General features: G+C 39.2%; 1 protein-coding gene across 1 annotated transcript in view; it reads right to left on the reverse strand.

Annotated features, from left to right (window-relative positions):
* Window positions 1-25,769, reverse strand: part of ITPR2 (inositol 1,4,5-trisphosphate receptor, type 2) — a 707,773-nt gene that overhangs the window by 625,975 nt on the left and 56,029 nt on the right. Inside the window, exon 2 of the mRNA XM_006866982.1 lies at window positions 11,258-11,328. Within this exon, the coding sequence (XP_006867044.1) occupies window positions 11,258-11,328 (71 nt within the window). The remainder of the gene's footprint in view (window positions 1-11,257; window positions 11,329-25,769) is intronic.

Below are 25,769 nucleotides of genomic sequence, written 5' to 3' on the forward strand. Positions count from 1 at the left end.
AAGAGTGTGAGACCCTACCCAGAGAAGCAGTGATGCCAGAGATGGAGGCAGAGACAATGACGTGAAAAGATGGAGCAGTTGGGGACTCTATACCCAGAGAGGGAGAGGGGCTGTGTGCTGACGACCAGGGGTCAGGCTTGCAGGGTATACCCTTTGGTTGGTTGATGATACATGGAGGGGATTGTAACCATGGCAATGTAACGATATATGATAGGATGAATGTAAAGCTAATGTTTTCCCATGTAAAGTATCGCATAGTTCACAATAAAACATTTAAAAAAAAAAAAAAGCCACAGCAATTTCACACCTCAACTCTGAGTCTCGGCCAAAGATGCCTCTTCTACTCAACCCCCTCCTCTGTCTGGCTAACAACTGTGCCCATTTTTCCATAATTACAGCTCACCTTAATTCTTGCTCTGGACTCCCAAGTCAATCACATACCTCTTCTCTGAGCTTGTACATTCCTTGGGCTTATATTGTTGTTGTTAGGTGCCATTGTTAGTGGTTAGGAGTCTGGATTTGAATCATAGCTTTGTTTCCTTCTGGTTGTATGACCTTGGTTAAGTTACTTAACTTCTCCATACTTCAATATCTTCATCTACAAATGGACTATGACACAGAATGCTACATATCTGTTCTCTTCTTCCTTTAGGTAATAGACTTCTGAGTTCTAGGTAGGCATATGGCCACCCCACAACCTCCAGACTCCTCAGTCTTCTTGCAGCAAATGTAGACATGTGTAGAAGTGATATGTGCAATTCCAGGCCTCCTCCTGAGAGAGGAATCTACTTGCCCTAGATTCTTCTTACACCCTTTCTATTCCCATTGTTGTTAAGTGCCATGATGTTGGTTCAGTCTCATAGCAACTCTGTACAGGGTTTCCAAGGAATTAGAAAGTGGCAATTACTGGAGTAACTTTGGAAGCCATGTGTTGAGGACTGATGAGTTTTCAAGATGGCTCTAGACCACTCACTTTTGCATTATTAAGGGAGAAGAAACAAATGTCTGTCTTATATAAATCCAAACCCACTGCCATCAAGTTGATTCCAACTCATAGCAACCCTGTACAGAGTTTCTGTGGATGTAAATCTTTCTGGGAGCAGAAAGCTTCATTTTTATTCCCCATGGAACAGTTCCTGGGTTTGAACTGCAGTTAGCAGACCAGCACGTATACTAACAGCCGCCCATTGTATTTTTGTATTTCCAGTATAGAACTTGTTCTGCTAGCCTGTATATTCTCTAATACCTGGAAATAATTATAATATCTTAGTAGTCATAGAACTATGAAATAATAAAATGGAAACTAAAGCTTACCTGATGTATTTTATTGTCACTGTTAAGTGCTATAGAGTCAGTTCCAACTCATAGAAACCCTGTATAGGGTTTCCAAGGAGTAACTGGTGGGTTTGAACCGCCAGCCTTGCAGTTAGCAGTCCAGTGCTTATCCTACAGTGCCACACCACGACTCCTGATATATACCCCTCCCCAAATAAAAACAAAACCACTCCCATCAATTCGATTACAACTCATAGCAACCTATAGGATGAGTAGAACTGCTCCATAGAGCTTCCAAGACTGGATATCTTTATTGGAGTCAACAGTCATCTTTCTTTCATGGAGTTGCTATTGGACTTAAACCACCAACCTTGTAGTTAGCTTAATCCATTGCTGCACTAGGATTCCTTACCTGACATATAATAAGACTAAATAAATGTTAGCTATTTGTAGCAGACCCCCAACAAGATGGATTGGCCAAGTGGCAGCATTGATGGACTCAAGCGTGGCAACAGTAGTGAGGTTGGCCCAGGATCAGGCAGTGTTTCGTTCTGCTGTGCATGAGGTAGCTATGGGTCGGTCGGTGCCAACTCAACGGCACTTAACAACAACAACAAGCATTTGTAGCAGTGGAAATAGAGTCTAGTCTTCTTAGTTTGTTTCTGTCCTACAAAAGATTGAATTGACTGGGGTAATGGCCTGGCACTTTCATATATATTCAAAGTAATGCCAAATATTCCATTACTGTTTGAACAGGAAATGTAATTTAGCTTTACATACTTAATTATTATTTTAAGAACTACTTTTATGAAAAAGTACGTATGAGGCCTGAAAAGCCCAGATGTCCCTTCTCCATGGGTACCGATTTTCCAAGTTACGGGCCAAATACTATCTTAATTAAGAAGCTTTCCTCATCTCTCAGAACAGGAAATAAAACCCCACGCTTCTACCATACCTTCACCGTAACTTTTTATTTAGCTCTTATCTCTCTCTACATTGAGTTATAATTATTTATGCACACATCTTATCTCCCTCATTCAATTATAAATTTCTTGATAGCAGCACTGATTTCTAATTAACTAGTCTGAGCCAGAGCAACTACTTCGTACACTGTATTGCTCACAGCAGGCACTGAATAAATGTCTACTGAATACATACAAGTTTGTGTAGTGCTAAAAGACGCCAGTTTCAAACAAACCTGCCTCACCACCCACTAGCCAAGGGACTTCCAGCACAGTTACTTGAGTTCTCTAAAGTTTGTCTTGTTTGTATAATGGGATGGTTAAATATTAAATGAGGCAAGGTAAAGAAAGGTCATCATAAGTACTTAAGAATTTCAATATTTAGTACTATTCTATTCCAGATTACTCTTGGCTATGAAAGTACTCAGACAGATGCTTATTCAGCACCTACAAGGAATACAGATACACACAACTAACTTCATACACAACACTGGAATGAATATTTTTACAAGCGAGCCTGCAGCTTAAGAAAATTGGTCTATGAACACATGATTACTAAGTGAGGGTGTTGGGAGATTTTGTTAACGCCAATGAACTAAGTGCTAATTTTCTGACCATTATTCGTATCTTAAAACAAAAACTAACTGATGAGGGAGAAAATTAAACCTCACAATTAAAGTCAACAAAGCAAAAAGTTCATGTATTATACATATTTCAGATACACAGTCAATTTTGAGAGTGCTGACTTCAACAGCAATCTCTGAGACTTTCAAAGCAGACCTATCTTCCCTCCAAGAGTTACAACGGTCCTTTAACGTACAAGAACTTTGACAACCCTGAGTAGCTTAATAGAAGAAGCAAAGAGGCAGAAGAACTTGTTTTCACTTCATCCTGTGGTCTTTCTCTGATTTCTCACTGAGAAGAGTAAGCTTACAATCCAATTTCCACTATCCCTTAAGAGTTTAATAATGGAGATTAATAACAGCGGGCTATTAATATGACTTATCACACATGTACAGGATCAACACAGCAGTAACATTCAACTGGAGAATTTTAAAGATATTTTAGAATAAATAATGCAATTGCTGGCTTGAAAATTCAGCAATTTTGTAAACTTCTCTGAGTTGTAGAAAAACTACAAAACGCTAAATAATCTAAGCATTTTCTTCTAATAGGAGGGAATCTCAAAGAGTTCATGGAAAATGTCATTATCTTTCAATTTCATTTTTTCATGAACTTTATGAAGCTCCCTCGTAAAAGGAGACGTTCCTAGCTTCTGCTACTCACACTGCAGACTTACGAATTAGAATGTACTTATAACACCAATGAACTTAAATTTAAAGTGATAAAATGTAAGACTATAAGAAATAAATCTACACATCATTTTATCACAATGAATCAGCTGACTATGTTATATGCTGTGGAACATTTAAGACATGAGGAAAGTATCTGATGACAGAAATGGAATTAACTCAGCACCAACAGACAAAATACTCAGCTTAACCTTGGAAATTCAACAGAACACAAGGCTGACAAAGTCCTTGTCCTCTTGTAGTTCCGGGTCTTTCAGATAAAGAAACAATGCCAGTCCTGAGCATGCACAGGTGATACATGTTCTCAGCCTTTGAAGTGGAGAAATACATGTTCTCTGCTTTTGTAGTATTGATGGTCCATCCCTTGTCCCCTCAGCCCAACTTCACTGAAAATTGCAGTGAAGCCATTTCCAGCATGGCTGCAGATGGCTACCTTATCCTCCCTACATCTCTCTTCTCTGCATGAGGGCTTTCTTTCTCTTACACCTGGGCAACTTTCTCAACTGCATGTAGGAGCAACCCAGAAATGGGCTATGAAAGGGGGTGATTAATGCCCCCGTGGCAGCTCTCAACCTGCAGAGGATGGAAGTTGGCCCAGCTTTTCTATTTTCTAGCCTTGGGTGAGTGATTCTGAGGCATCTGTTACATGGCTTCTCAGAGGATCCCCTCAGGATTAAGTCGCAGTTACCACAGTGGTGCGTAGTAACACATACTTTATTAACTTGACTTCCTTTCAGCTCACTCTCTTCCACATCCTCACTGAAGCTTCCTCCCAAATAAATTACTTTTATTCAAGTCTCCTAGAGTCTGATTTGCATGGACCTTATCTACTTCTCCTCAGGCATATTCAGTAGTACTGGAATAACACATGAAATGAGTGTATCACAACACATACCTTTCATCAATTTATTAAATGTTAAAATGTGAATAAATCATTTAATGAGAACTAAGATTGAAAAAAGAAAAGAAAAGAAAAAAAGAGTGTGGCAGCTAGAACAAAAGCCAATGCTAACAAGTTGAACTATAACAGGTTCACTTGATTCCAAAGAACCACTTACACAGCACAGGAAGAGAGATATGAGGATCCAGAGATACAAGTGACAAAGCTTCAAGAATTTGGGTTGACTAGCAACTCCATGTTATTTGTGGAGTCCTGCCCAGACTCTGGCATAGATAGTGCTGCAGGATGATGCACTGGACCAAACGCAAGGTCTGTTCTTCATCTCTTATACTTCAGACATATTATCCGGAGGACCCAGTCCCTGGAGAAGGATATCATGTTTGCTAAAGTGGAGGGTCAGCATAAAAGAGGCAGAACCCCAATGAGATGGATTGGCACAGTGGCAGCTGCAATGGGCTCTAATGTAGCAACAATTGTGAGGTTGGCCCATGACCGGGCAGTGTTTCCTTCTGTTGTGTGTACGTGGGGTTGCTATGAGTTGCTACCAACTCAATGGCACCTAACAACAACAACAACACCTACGCCTGACAGTGTAGTCACGTTGAATACAAGAGACATGACTGTAACATTCACTATGTTCTGCTCTCTGATCAGGATTTCTGAACTCTATCATAACCTATGGGACAGCAGATGAATATGAGATTTGATGTTGCCCAAACAGACATCATACAGCACATTAATGTACAGGAAAAGCTAGCCTTTCAGGGGTGGGACAGTGCACCTAAAGAATGAGTCACACTTTGACACAGTGCCAGCTGAATACTGAGACCAAGTATGTGTACATAATTAATTATTGGTTACAGAGCTGCTAACAAAGGATTCCCTCAGATGACCACTTTGAAATGATCTTTGTATTTTAAGCTAATTTATTTCAGTGGGAAAGAGGAAAAGATAAAAAGGCCATAACCCCTGCCTCCCAACTGACAGCAGAAAAAAAAAAAAAAAAAAAAGTTAACCAAGCTTCTAGCAATGAAGTTGGAGATTCCTGAGAATCAAGTTTTATCACATGATTTGAGAGAAAATTTAGATCTCTCAACCAAAAACATCTAATGACTTTTTTCCTTATATGTCCATTACAAACAAGAGGGTATAGTGGCTCAACAGGATAAGCACTGGACTGTGAAGTACAAGGTCAACGGTTCAAGCCCACCAGCTACTCCACAGAAGAAAGATGCGCTTTCTGCTCCTGCAAATATTTAAAGCCTGGGTAAACCTCTACAGGGTTACTGTGAATTGGAACCAACTGGATGGCACTTAATAACAACTACAAGCAAACCCTAAGAAACAGAAAAAGGAATGAAACATAATCCTGCCCTTAAGGAATTTATCATATAAGACTTGTTTTGGTTGTGTGTTGTCATGTCAATTCTGACTCATGGTAAGCCTATATGAGGATATGACAAAAAGGTTCCAGTTCATATATATGTGGATTTACTCCAAGCAAAACATGCTTAAACATATTGTTGACCTGTGAATGGCTGCAGACAAGTTCTACCATTAATACCCTTGTCTTAGTTTCATTGTTGTTGTCCTTAAGTGCCATCAAGTCACTTCTCACTCATAGTGACCCTATATAGGTTTTCCAAGGAGTGGCTGGTGAATTTGAATTTGAACTGCTGACCTTGTGGCTCAAATCAACCTTGCAATCAATCCAGCGCATTAATCAGCAGCACCACACCAGGACTCCCTTAGTTTCATTGTTGTTGTTGTTGTTGTTGTTGTTAAATGCCTTTGAGTCAGTTCCGACTCATAGCGGCCCTGTATAGGGTTTCCAAGGAGCAGCTGGTGGGTTTGAACTGCTGGCCTTGTAGTTAGCAGTCCAGTCTGATCCTACAGCATCACACCATGCCTTCAAAAAGAAAAAGTCCAGTCAAAACAGTGGCTCCTGAGTGGATCTGCTGAGCCAGACAATTTCAAGATTATTGGGACTGCTCAAGATTATTGGGACTGATTTTTTGAATTACAAAGGAGTAATCTTGATAGGCTTTCTTAAAGGACACTGATCATGGAGGCTTATTCTGAAGAAGTTTTAAGAAAACCGAAAACTGCATTAATGAGAAAAAGGCCAGTAAAGTAGCACCAAGCAATTTTTTTCTAAAACAACAATGCATCCACTTGTTCTTCAAGAGTAGTACAGGATGTCCTACAAGAATTTAATTGGAAAGCCTTATTCTATGCATACTACAGCCCTCATCTTTAACCTTCAGACTTTTTTGTGCCCCCAAATTCAAAGGAACATGATCTGAGCCCCTCAAAGATGCCAAAACTGCTGCTTTTGCGTCACGTAAATCGAAGGGTGCAGAATCCTTGAGGGAAGAGTTACAGGATGGAAACGCCATCTTCAGAAGTTGTACAGAGCTAGATGGAGCATATGTCATGAAACAGTAGCTCCACATTTTAGTATATCTGCTTAGTAAAGGTTTCCATGATCCTAGTGTGGCAATATAGGATAAGAACTGGACTGCTACCTGAAAGATTGGTGGTTCAAACCCTATACATGATAGCTATGAGTCAGAACTGACTTGATGGAACTTAACAACAACAACATGATTTTTGTAGTGATACTTTTTGGTTTACCACTGTCCACATATGATGTAAGGGTAGTGGAGTTGAATATGTTGGTGCTTGGGTGATGATACACGTGAGTAAGCACTCAACTGCTAGCTGGAAAGTTGGTAGTTTGAACCTCCATGGAGGCCCTCTTACAAGGGTCCCGTCCCATATCAGACCACACGCCATCTTAATCATAGGATAATATGAGACAAATATAACTAAAAATTGCTTAACTGTAACATTTCTTAGTTTATATGACTACTGACAACAAAATTGTTTTGTAAAATCTTTCTACATTGAATTACAACACTATTGGTTACAGCAGTCCTGGTAACTGAGCAGAAAAGCCTTTTCTGGGTTTTCTCCTTTTCCTTTAATTACTACGTCATTCTCAAAAAAGTTAATTATACAGATTCACAAGCACTATTGTCACAAGACTATAGCTAAAACATCAGAAATTCTGACAAAATCAGCGGCAGCGAGGAAAACACCATGCATGCTTATAGTGCCTGCAGATGAAACCACATGATTCAAAGCGTCATTGTAACTGGGTAATGCTTACAGCTCTGACCAGGGATCATCAGAAAGTTCAAATGGTAAATGAGCATAGAATTTTAGGCTTGAAGGGAGCTCTGGTAGCATAGTGGTTACGAATCAGGCTGCGAGCCGCAAGGTCGACAGTTCGAAACTACCAGCTGTCCCGCGGGAGAAAGATGAGGTGTTCTGCTCCGTAAAGACTGACAGCCTAGGAAACCCTGTATAGGGCCGCTATGAGTTGGAACCAACTCCACGGCAAACAACAACAGGTATAGTGATACATGTAAGCTGGGCTAATGAAAAATGTTTCTGTTGTCATAACAAACTTTATGAATATTATAACAAATATAATAGATTTCTGATGAAACATTGTACACAAATTTTATAGACAGTCATTTTGATGTCACATCCATCTGACCGTGTCAACCAGTTGGATCGACAACCCCCACATTCCCTTAGGGGCAGCATGGCCCAGAGGAACCTCAAAAGATAGGTGGTATGTGGCAATCTGCTTCTACGAGGTCACAACCTTGAAAACTCTACGGAGCAGTTCTACTCTGCACATATGGGGGTCACCATGAGTCAGAATCAACTCAACAGCTGCCACAAAGAACAGAACCATTCATATCAGGGCTCTGGTGGCTCAAGGGTAGAACCCTCATCTTCCATGCAGCAGCCCGCAGTTAAAGTTCCAGCCAACACACATCATATACAATCACAGCCCATCTGTCAATGGAGACTTGCATGTTGCTATCCTGCTGAACACGTTTCAGTAGAGCTTCTAGACTTAGATAGACTAAGAGGAAAGGTCTGGCTATCTACTTCTGAAAATCAGCTAATGAATGAGGACTGCCAAGGACTAGGCAGTGTTTCATTCCATAGTGCATGAGGTCACCATGAGCCAGAGGCTGATTCTACAACTGTTAATAACATCATCATGTGGGTAATATCTTAAAATACTTTTTCACAGATTCTCTTAAAAGCACTCAAGCCTCAAAAAACCTTGAGTCTTCTTCTTATCCACCCCTATTCCCATTGGCCAGTAACAGATATTTCCTGAAGTTTAAAGTGGATAAGTGACCTATTTAAGATGGTACAGTCAAAAGCTGAACCCCATGATTTTACAGATTTGTTGTCTCTTTTTGCTTTTAAATGTTTTCTCTTTGACTTTAATGTTCTACAGTTTATTTAGTAAGGTGTGTCAAGCTGTGGATTTGATTTTACTTATCCTACTCTAAGCTCAATATACCTCTTCAGCCCCTAAAACTGCATTTTTCTCAAATCAAGTCTGTGCCCAAATCTCCTTATATATTACTTCTCTCCCACTCTTTCATATCTCTTTCTAAAATTTGACTGTTGATGTTGTTGTTATGTGCTGTCGAGTCAGCTCCAACTCATAGTGACCCTGTACAGGGTTTCCAAGGCACAGCTGGTGAGTTTGAACGACCGACCTTGTGAATAGGAGTCCAGTTCTTATTCTACAGCACCATACCAGAATGTGAATGTTGCTGTTGCTGAGTCCCGTCAAATCAGTTACAACTCATAGCCACCCTGTATGGGTTTCCAAGGAGCAGCTCGTGAGTTTGAACTGCCGACCTTGAGATTCAAACCAACCTTGTGGTTCAGTGCGTTATCCCACGACGTCACTCCAGGACCTGCTAAACCTTCTTGGTCTACCCTACAAACACCTTCCATGATTTATTCATATTGCCTATTTTTGTATATCTTTGTACTACATTCTGGTTGACTTCCTGAGATCTGTTTTCCAGAGAACTGATCCTCTCCTCATTTTTATATAACATGCTTGTTCATGCTTTTTAAAACTACCTGCTCTTTTTTCATGAGCACTGGTAGGGTAATGAGTTATAGCACTGAGCTGCTAACCACGAAGTTGGCAGTTTGAATCCACCAACTGTTCCATGGGAGAAAGATGAGACTTCCTGTTCCCATAAAGATTTCCAGTCTCAGAAACTTTCCACAGGGTCACTGTGAGTCGGAACCAACTTGATGGCACACACAGCAGCAGCAGCTCTGTTTTCATATCGTTTTTCTTCCAGTAAGTCCCTGGGTGGCAAATAGTTTAAGTTTGTTCCAGCGGAGTGCTTTAGGATAAGCACTGGACTGCTAACCACAAGGCCGGTGGTTCAAACCCAACAGTTGTTCCTTAGAAACCCTATACAGAATCACTATGAGTCATAAGTGACTAGACAGCATTTAACAACTACAACAACTAACTAAAGGTTGGCAGTTTAAACCTACTCAGAGGCACTGCAGAAGTAAAGATTCTGTAAAGAGTTCAGTCAAGAAAACCCTCGGGAGTAGTTTCTGGTTAATATATGATGTCACTCTATATCAGAACCAACTTGACAGCCACAGATAAGAAGATAAGAAACTATTGTGTAGCAAATAGTTTGGGGTTTTTTTTTGGTTGCTGTTGTTCTTCCATTAGAGTTTCTAAATTCTCTGGAATTTTACACACAATGACTATGAAGTCCAGCCGTATCAGGTTGTTCTATTTAGCTCCTGTTCTTGATTACTAATGGGTTGTTCGTCAAAACTGCAGACTCCGCCTTCCCTTAGTTTTATTGTGAGTCCATCTTAAGTTGTTGTGTTGTTGTTAACTGCTGTTGAATCGGTACTGACCCATAGTGACCCTGTATAGGGTTTCCTAGGAGTAACTGTTGAGTTTGAATCGCCAACCTTGCGATTCACACTGACTTTGCTGTCCAACAAACACACTAACCCATAGTGCTACACCAGGACTCCATTGAATAAATAAGCTAGTCCAATAATGAGATGTTGTATGTAAAGTGCCTGCAACAGGGAGTGGGACAATTGGTTGTTATCTCCCTGCCCCACGGCAGTGAATAAATAGCACTTTTAGACTTAGCTGTGTGGCTCTGGAGAATCCCATCAACTGTCTCTCCAGTTTCGTAATCTTTACAAAAGCGGCTTTTCACAATTCATTTGTGATTATAAATGCTTGCATAGAGCTCAAAACAAATGTTGTTTTTCTTAGATAATATTATTATAAGTATATACAAACTCTGAAATTGATTTGAGTGAGCTCTTAATTACTGGTCTTAGTTTTCTATGATTCTCTGCAGATTCCAGTAACCTTTCTTTCACAACAATGGAGTTATAATCAATCTCCTACTGTGACTAATTTCAGAGTTAAGGAGATTATCAAGCTACAACTAAAATTATACTTAGAACAGAATTCTAAGACAATAGTTAGATATTACACACCATCCAAAACAATACTTTACAAGCTAAACTCTCCTGAAATTTTTATACAGATAAATTACAGCTGTTAATGAAATGCTATAGCCGTTATATTTCAACTCTCACAAAAATATATAAATAAATAGCATATGGCTGATATTTACTGTCTAAAAGTGGCCTTACACAGTTAATTATCAAGATTTTTTTCCCATCAGATAAACTATTGTGTAGCAAAACAGGGTTGAAATTATTCCTTGACTACAAATCCCTCAATGTGTAAAAGAAGAATAATGGGGGGAAATTGTAAAGACTTTTTACAGTGGGTACATTTACATCTGAAAATGTCACATTGAATAAAGTTTTAATGTCATTTGTTTTATAACTAAAAATAATCTCCCTTAGATCACATAATTAAAATAAATATTTCTTACCTCTGAATTTCTTGGGAGGGTTGGCAAGGTCCCCCGCCTCCGGGTGTACCACACATCTATCATCCACCAACCTAGAAGGAAAAGCATGTTTACATTGTCAACAGAGACATTTTCATAAAGCATAGGTTAAATGTGGATATTGTATTTTTAAAATATTAATATACAAACTCTGAAATTGATTTGAGTGAGCTCTTAATTACTGGTCTTAGTTTTCTATGATTCTCTGCAGATTCCAGTAACCTTTCTTTCACAACAATGGAGTTATAATCAATCTCCTACTGTGACTAATTTCAGAGTTAAGGAGATTATCAAGCTACAGCTAAAATTATACTTAGGACATTTCCATAAAGCATAGGCTAAATGTGGATATTGTAGAACTATTCCAAAATTTTAATACCATTCTTAACTTGTTGTTGTTGTTGTTGTTAAGTGCCGTCGAGTCGATTCCGACCCATAGCGACCCTGTATAGGGTTTCCAAGAGTTAAGAAACTCTTAATAATCGTTGATTTGTAGAAAGACTTGGTTATAACAATCTTAACTAGAACAAGGTTTTAAAATTGAAAAATATGAAACATGGTTACATGGTTTCATTACACGAATCATGATATAAACATGGAACACTAGAAGAACTATAAAATTCTAATCAAAAACAAAAGGCATTAACCATGTATTATGAACATAAGTGTTAACCAATCAATAAGGAGTCCTGGTGTGGCGCTGTGGGTTAATACACCAGACTGCAAAGCCATTTGAACTGCAAGGTTGGTGGTTCAAGCTCACCAGCTGCTCTTTGGAAACCCTATACAGGGTCACTATGAGTCGCAACCGACTCGACAGCACTTAACGACAATAACAATCAATAAGATCATATATGTTTAAACACACATCTACACCCCTCTACACATACACATACACTTAGCAACAATTGTTGTTGGTAAGTGCTGTTGAGTCAATTCTGACTCATAGCAGCCCTGTATAGGGTTTCCAAGGAGTAGTTGGTGGTTTTGAACCACCGAACTCACAGTTAGAAATCTAGTGCTTACCCTTACAGCACCAAACTATATACAGTGGTCAAATTACTTACTGGTTTTATTTTCCTCCTTTTTTTCTCTGCATGAGTTTTTTTGTTTTGTATTTTAAGTACAATGTACGTGTAAGTTTATGCCCTCAGGCTTACATAGTGCCCAAAGAGTGGGATACGTGTGAGCCGTCAGTGCGCACTCAAACCCTAGCTCAGCCACTTACTAGCTAAGTGACCTTGGACCTGCTTCTTTACACCTATAAAACAAGGTGTTCGCTGTTATTAAATCCATTCCAACTCATGCAGTCCCATGTGTACAGAGAACTTCTCCATAGGCAAGGATGGGTTACCCAATAGCATCAACAAAACAGGGCCACCAGTTACACAAGGAAAAGTGAGCGCTACAGTACAAGGGAACTGACAAGGCACTAAATGTCTGCTGGAAACAAAATTCACAGAGTCATGAGGTACAAGGTTGTATCTGGGTACAAGGTTGTTTAAGAGATCACTACCACTTCAAACCTTTATTGACATCTGTCTTCTACTGTTCTCTTTTGTGTAATTGAAACAACTTTATCTCAGTGGGTCTCTTGTGAAGGTACTATTTCTTGCTAATAAACAAGGGATATGGGTGTGCTGTTGAGTCTAACTCTTGCTACATTTACCCAATATGGAAATGTATGTTACATGAGTGGTTACTGGGCAAGGACAGATTATATCAATAGATAGCAAGTCTCTGAACCATTTTGAGAGAAGGTCTTGTACATCCACATCTGTTGATTCAGAAACTCCAGCCAGGAGGGCCAGAAATGCCCTTTGGCATCATACAAGAGTATGCTCTTGCGCACATTCTGGTACACAACCAATGGGCATTCCAGTAACAGATTAAGCGCATGCAGTCTAGCAAATTACTTCATATGGCTCTTCTACCCATATTCCTGTGGTGGTGGTTGTGTGCTGTGGAGTCAGTTCCAACTCATAGCCCTGAATAGGGTTGCTGAGACTGTAAATCTTTACAGGAGCAGAAAGCCTCCTCTTTCTCCCGCAGAAAGGCTGGTAGTTTCGAGCTGCTAACCTTGAGGTTATCAGCCCAAGTTGTAAACTAAGAGCCCCTTTCATAGTCCTGTAACTCTCACCAAAACAGAAGGTCGAAGAAGATATGATACACTTGTAAGTGATTGTTGTTAATAGGACTGTTAACTTGGAAATCAAATGAAGGTAATGGTCAATGGTACCATCCTGCTAGATTTAAAATCAGTCATCAAATAAGCAGGAAGGGTGGGGATATCATTGCCACAAGCAGGAGGGGAGCGTGTCCTTTGTACACAGACATCCCTGTGCACCGACCATCCTCAGCCCAGGGACAAAAAGCTATGATACCAGAGAAGCGGCAAAGGTGCAGCAGCAGAACCAAGAACCAGAGAACAAGACAGAGTAATGTGTTTCCCACACACAGAACAAGTACAGCTGAGTGACTTTGAGCAAGAGACTTGACTGCACAATGAGGTGCCCTCCAGGCACATAACTGGATGAGCTATGTTTGCTGACCCACTGGTGTGGCACTGCGGTTTAATGGGCTAGACTGCAAAGTCGTTTAAACCACAAGGTCAGCAGACCAAGCTCACCAGCTGCTCCTCAGAAACCCTATAAAGGTCGCTATGGGTCAGAACCAACTCAACAGCACTTAACAACAATAATATTTATCAAGAGCCTTAACAGTTTCTGACATTTATAATAAGCACTATGTGGGTTAATTCATCAGACTGCAAAGCCGTTTGAACTCCAAGGTTGGTGGTTCAAGCTCACCAGCTCCTACTCGGAAACCCTATACAGGGTCGCTATGGGTAGGAATCGACTCGATGGCACTTAACAACAACAACATGCTACCACTTAATATTAACTTTAATATAAATGTTATTGTTGTTGTTGAGTGCCTTAGAGTCGGTCCCAACTCATAGCAACCTTGTATACAGTTTCTGACGAGCAGCTGATGACTTGACAGCACTTAACAACACCAACAACAGGTATTTAAATTTCACAGCCTTGAAAACCATATGGGCCGAGTCAAGGCATGTGAGGGCCTTAGACATTGATAAATTGTGTTGCATCTTCATCTGCTTACTCATGAATTTGAATAGGATATATGAGTTAAATATATACGTGTGTCTGTGTGAGCTATCAATGATGTACCTTCTTTTTAAATGTGACTGTAATATTAGTTCAAGGTCATATTTTGACTCTCATGGTCTTTATTTTATTCAGCTTCAGGCTGAACTTGCATATGAGCAATTGATATTCCATTCCATAGTTAGCCCCAGGCTAACTAACATGGGTGATAACTTTTAATAAAATTCTGATAGCAAATGTACAAAAAATGCTAGAGTACTAATCTTTATCCACCATAAGAAATATTCAGTTATGTGTCAACTGAGCATGTTAGGAACCCTGGTGTGGTGCTGTGGGTTAATGTGCTGGACTGCAAGGCAGGTTTGAACTGCAAGGTTGGTGGTTCAAACTTACCACCACTTCTTAACAACAAAAATAACAACCCATGTTAGTATTATATTAAATGTATGCTAGGTTGTGTATATGCCAAAACATTTTTAAATAAAAGCTACAGATATTATTAAACACAACTTTTAGGATATACTCTGTATATACGTGCTACACAGTTAAAAAGTAACTTGATTGAATTCATCGCAGTGGTTGACTTACTCGAGTTTCCTCATTTTCATGTTGCCAAAAATGTGGCACCAAACCATCCCTCTCTACAGCAGCACTCTCTACTTTTCATCTGTGTTTGATAATCCCTTGCAGTGACCACACAGAACTGAGACACCATACTTACAGTTAGGGGGGTTATTAGGGAAGCTAGCAGGTTACAGTGCGGGGCTCTGATAATGCTCGGGGCACAGTTCTTCTAATCAGCTTTTCCTCAACCGTGCCCACAGGCAGGCCTCTGTCTGCCCAGGCAATATTACAAAGCCCTTTCATCATTGTTGTTATGTGCCATCTAGTCAATTCTGACTCATAGCGACACTGTATAGGGTTCTGAGGAGCAGCTGGTGGATTTGAACTGCCGACCCTGTGGTCGCAGAGCAGTGCGGATCCTACAGTGCCACACTACGAGTCCTTAAAGGCCTTTTAGAGCTGCTGCTACATGTCCACAGGACACAGCACTCCACCATAAGCCTCAATTTCTAAGATATTTCAAAAGTGAAGCAAAACCTCTGGCCTGAGAGTACTAACATTAATTGTTTCCACTGACTATGCAATAAGAATAATTGTCGTTGTTTTGAAAATATTGCAAGAATGCATAAGAATTAGTTCCAAATATATGAATTCATTTGAAGAGAGATGTATAAATGCAAGTTTATGTACTTAACAAAAATTTATTAACCAATCTCACTAGCATTCATTCATTAAATCTAGCACAGAACAACTCCCAATTTTTGATAAAATGTCTCCTTGAAATGAAATGAAACTTTATGTTCCTGGTTCATCTAGTTACCAAAAGCAGACACTTCCTACATCACTAGATTTGTCTATGATATCCAATTTCCTCAAAACAGAATGCTAATTTGGTCACGCATTATGTTTCTCCCTTTTCTTTTGGATATACCTTCTTTTAAGTCTCACTGGTTTACTAAAATGTGGTTTTGCAAAAGCTGCCAGGCGTTTAAGAAATTCCTTTAAGAAGCTGTTTTCTTAAAAACAGGAAGTCACAGTGGATCAAGAGTAAGCAAACCCAAACCTCCACAGTGTACAAGTTCAGCATTTAACATTGAGAGTAACAGACTCAAAAAGCCCTGAGAACGCCACAACACAATATTTAAATTGCTGTGAGAGAAAGGTCAGCTTTTCTCATTAGTCAAGTCATGGTAAGAATTCAAAACATTCTGTAAACTTTCACCCAAACAACAATAAAAAGGTTTTTTTTTAAAAAAAAAAAAAAAAGGAGAGATTTCAAAACATATCAAAAAAAAAGTTATTACCTTATTTAGAGCACATAAGAATTATATAATAAGTGACATCAACATTTTACTCATTCCCTCTGATTGCCAATTCCCACAGAAATATACACAGGCTTCTACTGAATGCCACGAATAGTCCCCACTCCATCAAAGTAAATGGAAAAAAGTAAAGCTACAAATCAGATCACAGCAGACTTATGTAAACACCTTGTCTATCCTTAATTACCTGATCCCTGTGAAACCAAACCTGCTGCCATCATACCCATTGTTACTCATAGCAACCCTCTGGGTTAATTACTTGATAGCCCAGATAAAAACATAGTAATTAACAGTACTTCTATTTCTAAGAATTTGTCCTATTCTTTGTACTCAAATTTTGGTGACAAGAATTAGGACTGAGTTTGGAAGCAATGAAGGGCAAGAAAGAGGAAGATGGTGAAAAGCAGCACATATCTGGGACAAAGGCATGTATGATCAATGCTAAAGGTTAAACAGGATTTTGATGGTAGCTATTGAAATACCTTCTACAATATTCCCAACAGCCTCTTCTTGAATACAGCCAGGGCCATTTAGCACCTTTCTGACCGTACTAATACAAAAAACGGGTTGTTAATGGATGTGAAACAGCACTCTGTCTTTCCCATCACAGTTCTTGTTTAATTGTCTGGTTTTCCAATAAATTGTAAGCTACATGAAGTCAAGGACTGAATCCATCTTTTTTATCATTATATCCTTGACATCTACTAGAATGAGTTACATTGTTGTTATTGTTGTTGTTTAGTGCCATCATGTAGGTTCAAAACTCATAGTGATCCTGTATTGGATTTCCAAGGTTTGAACTGCTGACCTTGCAGCTAGCAGTCAAGTGCTTATCCTACAGCACCACACCAGGACTAAATAAATATTTGTTAAATAAATAAAAGTCAGTGAATAAATAAAATTTGCCTCTCAGTCACCTTTCCCTCTTCGACCCCAATTCTTCCTTCTGGAACTATGTAGACTAAGTTCTCTTTTTCTGGGATCAGGTCAGGTTCACTTTCATTCTTTTGCATAGAAACAGTATCCAGGGAGCTCCACATCCTCTCATGCCCAAGCGTCATTTACACATAAAAAACTGAAGCATAGTAAAATTGAAATCCATGCCTTGAACACAGCTTCCAAGTCTTTCAGAAGATATATTACCCAAAAGAATAAATTTTCTGAATTCCTATAGTATTTTTAGGGTATTGTTTAGTTTATAAGTTGTGGTATAAATCTACAGCCCTGAGATCAGAAGAACTGGATGATGCCTGGCTACAACTACCAACTACTCTGAAGAGGATCACAGTAGAAGGTCTTGGATAGAGTGGGAGAAAATGTGGTACTAAACTTAAAATTTAAAAAAAAAAACAAAACTATTGGTCAGAAAGAGACTGGCAGAACCCTGAGACTATGCCCTTAAGTCACCCTTCAGGTCTGGAACTGAACTCACCCTCAAGGCTCAATTTTCAGCAAAGCAGTAGATAGGTACACAGGGCAGACAACACTATTAGTGAGAGATGCACACCAAAAATTGGTCAACCATTCTAGATCAAAAGGGCAGCAATTACCTAACAACAAAATTCAGAAGGCTTTGGAAAAAAGGCAGAATGGAAACAGGAATCACAGGGAGGAAGTAGGATGAAGGATGGTCCCTTGAGAGAACTGCAATCATTAAAATGAAACATAATGTGATTTATTGAATGTAAAACTGATGATGTATGCGCTATTGAGAAGTCACAATAAAAAGTGGGGGGGGGAAGAGGCTCTATAAGTATTTTATACACATTATTCTTATTTTTTTCTATCTAATAATAACTATACTGAATATATGTTAAGTACTGCTCTAGATGTTTATACATGGTGGTGGTGGTGATGTGCCATGGAATCGGTTCCAACTCATAGCAACCCGGCACAGGGTTCCAAGGCTGTAAATCTTTACAGGAGCAGAAAACCTCATCTTTCTCCTGGAGAACCACTGGTATTTTTGAACTGCTGACCTTGAGATTAGCAGCCTGACTTGTAACCACTACGCTACCAGAGCTCCTTGATGCTTACATACACTACAACTAATTTTCAAACAATTTTGTGAGGCATTATGGCTTTAAGTGATTGAAATGACTCTAGAGACAAGATAAAAATTTTGCAAGAACAACAATTTAACTTATTCATTGCAAATGCCCTTTTTTAACACCATAAATGGCAACTATGCAAGTGGGCCTTGTCAGACACAATACACATAAATCAAATCAACTACACCTGTGAAAAGAGCTCAGTGTCATCAGTCAGAGCAAGGCCAGAGTCCAATTATGCAACAGACCATCAACTGCTCAAATTCAAGTTCAAGTTGAACCTGAAAAAAACTGAAACAAGTCCACAAAAGTCAAAATATGACCTTGAGTATATCCCACCTGAATTTAGAGATCATCTCAAGAACAGATGTGAGAGCAGACATCCGGCAAGATGGCAGACTAGACAGACGCACTACATGGACCCTCCACAACAAAGACATGAGAGACCAAATGAAACAGACACAGATGGAAATCCTGGAATGCTGAACTTCAGAGGAAAAGTTGGAGAAGTGGACTGAGTGCTTGCTGGGAAAAGAAGCTTAGCACAGATGTCAAGAGAGGGAGACTAACTAGTAAACAGTCAGCCAGATGTGGTGCGACCATCTTGAACTTTTGTGAGCAGTTTTGGCGACAGAAGATGGCCTAAGAGAGCAGATTCACACAGGCAACTGGAAAAGGTTCAATTCCTTCCTTTTCCCTGTGTTCCCCTGGTGACTAGAGGTGTAGCCGGCTGCCATACTCATCCACCCCCAAGCAAATCCTGTTCTCTGAGAGTTCAGAGTCACATGGTTATGAGCCAAGCCGGTGTGAGGCAATGGCCAGCTGCCACTTTGGTGCCAGCATTCAGGAGGGCTCAGCTGCAGACCTTCAGAACCAAAGAATCTAAACCAGCATTGTTGTTGATGTTCTTAAGTGCCACCAAGTCGATTCCGACCCATAGCAATCCTGTATAGGGTTTCCAAGGAGTGGCTGTTAAGTTTGAACCACCAACCTTGTGGTTCAAACCAACCTTTCAGTTCAGTGTTTATCCTACAGCACCACACCAGGACTCTAGCAGAAACCTTCATAACCAGCCACCCTGCCCCAGCTGCCCTGTTACCCTAACAGACACTGAAACCAACTCCATCCAGGGCCTTCATAAACTACTTGCAGACTGAATGAATGCCCTGAACACAGATAACACCTACGTCTACAAGAACTGCATCGAAGGCTAGGAACTCCGCTACCACAACCCTCCCATATATACCCACCTTATGAGCTCCTCGGCTAGCAGGAGCCCCCACCTCCCCGAATTTTCTCCTTTTTTGAGTCCAACACTTGTACTGTTTTGTGTTTTAAATTTTTCCTTTCACTATTTCATTGTTTATTTATTCTTTCTTTTCCTTCTTCTCCATCCATTCTCTGGAATTTTACCCTTTCTATCACTGTCTCTCAAATATGACAGCAAAATAAGGATATTTCCAGATAAACAGAAATTAAAAGAATTTGTAATAACCAGACCAACTTTACAAAATATACAAAGAGTGTTCTTTGAACTAAGAACCAAGAAAGCAGACTGATATTAATATACATGACAATATAACCAAGAACTCAATCCAGATATAGAAATATTTACAGTAAAATAGACCCACAAGACTGAAAATAGGGAGCCAGAGATATTAATTCATAAGAAAGTCAACTACAAAGCAGAAAGAAGGAATAGGGTACATACAGAACTTCCAAATGGTGAGGACATCATATAGATTTCAAGATAAAATAGACTGCTTTGACAGGGGAAAAATTAATATATTATAGGATAACCTCAAAGAAAATTAATACATCTGAGCATGAGAATTAAGAAGAGGAAAATCAGAAAGATTTAGTAAACATTAACAAAACAGAAATGAAAATGAAAAGAAACCCACAAACTAAATGAACTCAGTATAGAAAATTATGTGGAACAAAGAAACCAGTAGCAAAGTTAAAAAACACACAGCAAAATGGCAGTAGTCAATTTATACCTATTGATAATTACACTGAATATAAATGGATTAAATGAACCAGCCAAGAGACATAAAGAGCAAAATGGATAAGAAAACAGGATCCTTCAATATACAGTCTACAAGAGACACATCAAAAAGATGGAGACTAAAGCTAATGTTCTCCCATGTAAACTATCACATAATTCACAATAAAAACTTAAAAAAAAAAAAGATGGAGACAGCCTAAATACAAAACAAGAAATGAATGGTTAAACAAAATTTGGTACATACACATAATGGAATACTATGTATGCAGCATTGAAGAATAATGGTGAATCTGCAAAACACCTCACAACATGGAAGAACCCGGAGGACATTAAGCTGAGTGAAATTAGTAAATCACAAAGGGACAACTATTATATGAGACAAATGTTGTATAAAGTATAAGAAAAGGTTTTCTTGATAAAAGAAACATTCTATTATGGTTGCAGAAGTCGGGGAGGGGAAATTATTCACGGGCTAGAGGGTCAAGACATGTTAACATGGGTGAAGGAGCAGGCAATATACAACAGCAGGGAGATAACCGCAGGAAAGACAAAAGTAGCAGGAGACATAGGGAGGAAAGTGAATAGAGGTAAATAGGGTTAACCGTTGGCACACGGAAGGGATTGCAATCATTGCAATGAAGTAAAAGTTTATGATTTGTTGAATTTAAAACTGATGGTGTGCTCTGTAAACCTTCACTCCATTCACAACAAAAAGTAAAAAAGAAGTGGCAGCTGAAGAAAAAGACCCAGGAGACTAGAACTAGCAGGAATCACAGCCCACAGAGTGAGAAAGCTGTTAGCTGAGACTTAATAGTGGAGGGGGTGCTTTGTGTTAGCCAAAACCTTGAGTCCTATGACCTGGATTGAATCTAATGAACAAACACTCCAGATAAACAGTAAAAATTAAAACCCTGTATTATTATTAGGAAGTTGATTACCAGAACACCAGCTGCAGTCTGGTTTTCAAAGGACATTTTGTTACAAACATTTTTGATACTAATTCTTGGTAAGGTTAGTCGTGGGCTACATGCAAAGGTGGCTACAATTCTAACATTCACACTAAATCACAAGATGGTCATAATGCCCAAATAACCATCTCAAAGGATGATATGATTAACTATTCAAGGACCTGTTTGTTCAGATGGTCACAAGGGGAACAGGCTCTAGGCAGAGTCAGGCAAAAAAAAAAGTCACTAAGAAGATAAGAAAAAGAAAAGATCCACGTATGTGTGAAAAGAGACTCTGAAACTTGCTCTTAAACAGAGCAGCCAGAAGAATGGAAGAAATGATTTATTAAAATAGTTGAAAAGAAGATTCAAAAGGGTGATTCAATTAGACATAGAAAGGTATTATAATCAAATGTGCAAAATGTTGTAGTTAAAAAACCAAAAGGGAAAAAAATGTTCAACATTTCTCAAGCTGACAGAACTGAAAAAAAAATTCAAGCCTCAAGTTGCAATATTGAAAAATTCTATGGGTACAATATTAAATGACACAGGACGCAACAAAAGAAGATGAAGGGAATACATAGAGTCACTTTAACAAAAGAATTGGCTGATTTTCAACCATATCAGGAGATTTTTGTTGTTGAGTGCCGCTAAATTTCGACTCATAGCAACCCTCTATAGGGTTTCCAAAGGAGCTCCGGTGGCGTAGTGGTTACGAATCGGGCTGAGATACTCAATGTCAGCAGTTCAAAACCACCAGCTGTTTCGCGGGAGAAAAATGAGGCTTTCTGCTCCCGTAAAGATTTACAACCTCGGAAACCCTGTACAGGGTCGCTATGAGTCGGAACCGACTCCACGGCACATAACAACAACAACAATAGGATTTCCAAGGAGTGGCTGGTGGGTTTGAACTGCCAGGCTTGTGGTTAGAAGTCCAATGCTTATCTTATGGCGCCACAACAGGAGGTAGCATATGATAAAGAACCAATGGTATTGAAGGAAGAAGTCCATGCTGCACTGAACACATTGGCAAAAAACAAGGCTCCAGAATTAAGAGAATACCAACTGAGACATTTCAACAAACAGATATAATGCTGAAAGCATGTCTACATAAAGAAATTTGGAAGACAGCTACCTGGCCAGCCAATCGGAAGAGATCCGTATCCGTACCCATTCCAAAGAAAGGTGATCCAACAAGAACTGGGAAATTAAACTATCGTTAATGGAACACACAAGTAAATTTTTTCTGAGGATGATTTCAAAATGGTTTCAGAAGTACATCAACAAGGAACTGCCTAAAATTCAAGATATTCAGAAGAGGATGTGGGATGAGGGGTTCTCGCTGATGATGCCAGATGTATCTTGACTGAAAGCAGAAAAGGCCAAAAAGATGCCTGTTTGTGTTTTATTGACTATGCAAAGGCATGACTATGTGGATAATAAGTAATTATAATTAACGTTTGCAAAGAATGGAAATTCCAGAACACCTCATTATACTCATGGAGAACCTGTATGTAAACCAAGAGGCAGTCATTCAAACAGAACAAGGGGGCTAAAATCTGAAAAGGTGTGAGCCAGTGTTGTAACCTTTCGCTGTATTTCTTCAATCTGTATGCTGAGCAAAAAATCTGATGTGCTCTTTGATCTTCATCAGTAAGTATTTTTAGTCCTCTTCGCTTTCAGCAAGCAAGGTTGTACCATCGGCATATCGCAGGTTGTTAATGAGTCTTCCTCCAATCCTGACGCCACGTTTTTCTTCATAGAACCCAGCTTCTCGTATTATTAGTTCAGCATACAGGTTGAATAAGTATGGTGAAAGAACACAACCTTGTCGCACACCTTTCCCAATTTTTTAAAACAGAAGTTTAGCAATGAATAATGAATAAAGAAGACTGAAGAAGAACTGATGCATTTGAATTATCATCTTGGTGAAGAGCACTGAATATATCATGAGCTAGCTAAAAAACAAACAAATCTGTCTGAGAGGAAGTATAGCCAGAATGTTCCTTAGAAATCAGCAAGGGCAGACTTCATCACATGCACTTTGGGCATGTTATCGGGAGAGACTAATCCCTAGAGATAGGCATCATGCTTGGTAAAGTAGAGCGTCAACTAAAATGAGGCAGACCCCCAATGGGATGGATTGATACAGTGGATGCAACAATGGGTTCAAATCCAGTAAAGATTTTGGGAATGGTGCAGGACTAGGCAGTGTTTCATCCTAATGCATGTATGATCACTGTAAGTAGCAACCAGCTCAATGGAACCAAACAACAACAGTATGAGAGATTAATTATTTAGCATATGGTATTTTAAAGATTTACACATTATTTTATCATTCCAAGCACAAAATGCAAGAAAGTGATTTGCTCCATTCACTCACTAGAGCTCTTAGAACCTAGTATTCAGAAAAGTTAAGACTCTGCCTTTTTAGTTGTTGTTGTTAGGTGCCATATAGACTTTTTTTTTTAAGTTACCAACAATCAGGTTTCCCAAATAAGGAAGTAACCCTGAAGCTGTAAATTCATGTTTCTATGGCAACTAGTGCAATAATTCAGGATAAGTTGACAAAAAGCATTAGGTATTCAAATGTCTGATTCCACACTTTTTATCTGGCAGGTCCTGTGGCCACACCCACCCCTGCAAAGGGCCATAAACCATTCAAAGCACATAAAGAGGGAAGGAACTTCCTTGCAAAACTTTCTTCCAAAAATATTCTAACTTGTAAATGCAAAACAGATGCAGCATACCAAATTAACTCAGGGCTGTATTCATATGTTGTCTATGTGGACAAGAGAGTTAAGTTCACTTTTATTTGTCATTCCAAGTGTTTTTTTTCTATCTAAAAGTCAATGATTTTAAGATGTACCTTAATTCAACAAGAATTATTTTTAGAACAAACACTTTAAATGTAAATTTTAAATTATGCTTAATTTCATACATACATTTTTTAATCATGCACTGGTTTGTTGCTACAAATAGTCCTAAACTGGTTCTTTCCAAAGTTGGAATTGTGTTTGCTTTTAAGTATTAAAAATATTTCCAGGTTTGTTTATTAAAAGAAGACTAATATAATTAACTAATAAACTTATTTAGAATAAAAATATTTAGCACAAACATGAAACCTGACTTAGTAGTACATGTTGTTGTTGTTAAACGCCATTGACTCAATTCCAACTCATAGTGGCTACATACAGGGTTTCCAAGGAGCAGCTGGTGAGTTTGAACTGCTGACCTGTGGTTTGCAGCCCAGTGCTGACCCTACAACACCACACCAGGAGTCTATACTGGTACATGTTGTTGCTATGTGCCGTGGAGTCGGTTCCAACTCATAGTGACCCTGTACAGGGTTTCCGAGGCTGTAAATCTTTATGGAAGCAGAAAGCCTCATCTTTCTTGCGCGGAACAGCTGGTAGTTTTGAACTGCTGGCCTTGCAGTTCGCAGCCCGATTCATAACCACTACACTACCAAAGTGCCTTATACTGGTACACAGAAACCTCTAAAAATACTCTATGAATCCAAATGCTCAAATTTCTTGTCCAGTGTTATCATCATAACAAAGGATGTGATTTAACTATGAATTATCTTTTTAAAATGTGTATCATGTGGACAACAAAGATATGCTGCCTCTCACATATTAACTATTTTAGGAACCACTGCAAAAAGCTATCATTTTGTGACGTAAAAGTATGAGCAAACTGGGAGGGACAAAAACTAAGAGTTAAGCATACCCCTTCAAAGAATAACATATATATATCTGATTCCAGAAAGGATCTGACCTGTATTTTCTGAAGCTTAAAGTCCAAAAAAAGCAATCATGAGTTTTTCCCCTGGGATTTCCCTTCTCTAATAATTTTCTTTTCTTGATCCTCACTACCCTGCCTCCAAGATTTTTCTGAACAGAGTACAATTTCAAGTTACTTTGTAAAATATTTTTTCCAAAGCCTGTCCATTGTACTTCTTGTGAAAGTCCAAGCATTTTCAAAGTACGTTTCTTAGAACATTAAAGGCACCTATGCCTGTTGAGAGTCCTAGAGTGGCACTGAGGGCTAATATGCTGGACTGAAAGTTAGAACTAACAACAACATGCCAGAGGAGTCGGAATCAAGTCAATGGCACTTGAGAACACCGGCAGGCCTGGCCTTCTGCTGCTGAGCAGATTACATGCAAGAAAACCTTATAGAATAGTTCTTCTTCTCTAGACTACATGAGTCAGAATCAACTCAACAGCAACAAGTTAGGTTCTTTATATATATATATATTGTTGTTGTTGTTGAGTGCCATCGAGTCGGTTCCGACCCATAGCGACCCTGTATAGGATTTTCAAGGAGCAGCTGGTGAGCTTGAACTACTGACCATGCAGTTCAAACGGCTTTGCAATCTGACGCCATTAGCCTACAGTGCCACACCAGGACTCTCCCTCTCTGTCTCTGTCTCTCTCTGTCTCCCTCTGTCTCTCTCTCTCTCTCT

The sequence above is a fragment of the Chrysochloris asiatica genome, unplaced genomic scaffold (genome assembly GCF_000296735.1).
Source record: "Chrysochloris asiatica unplaced genomic scaffold, ChrAsi1.0 scaffold00098, whole genome shotgun sequence".
Lineage (NCBI taxonomy): Eukaryota > Metazoa > Chordata > Mammalia > Afrosoricida > Chrysochloridae > Chrysochloris > Chrysochloris asiatica.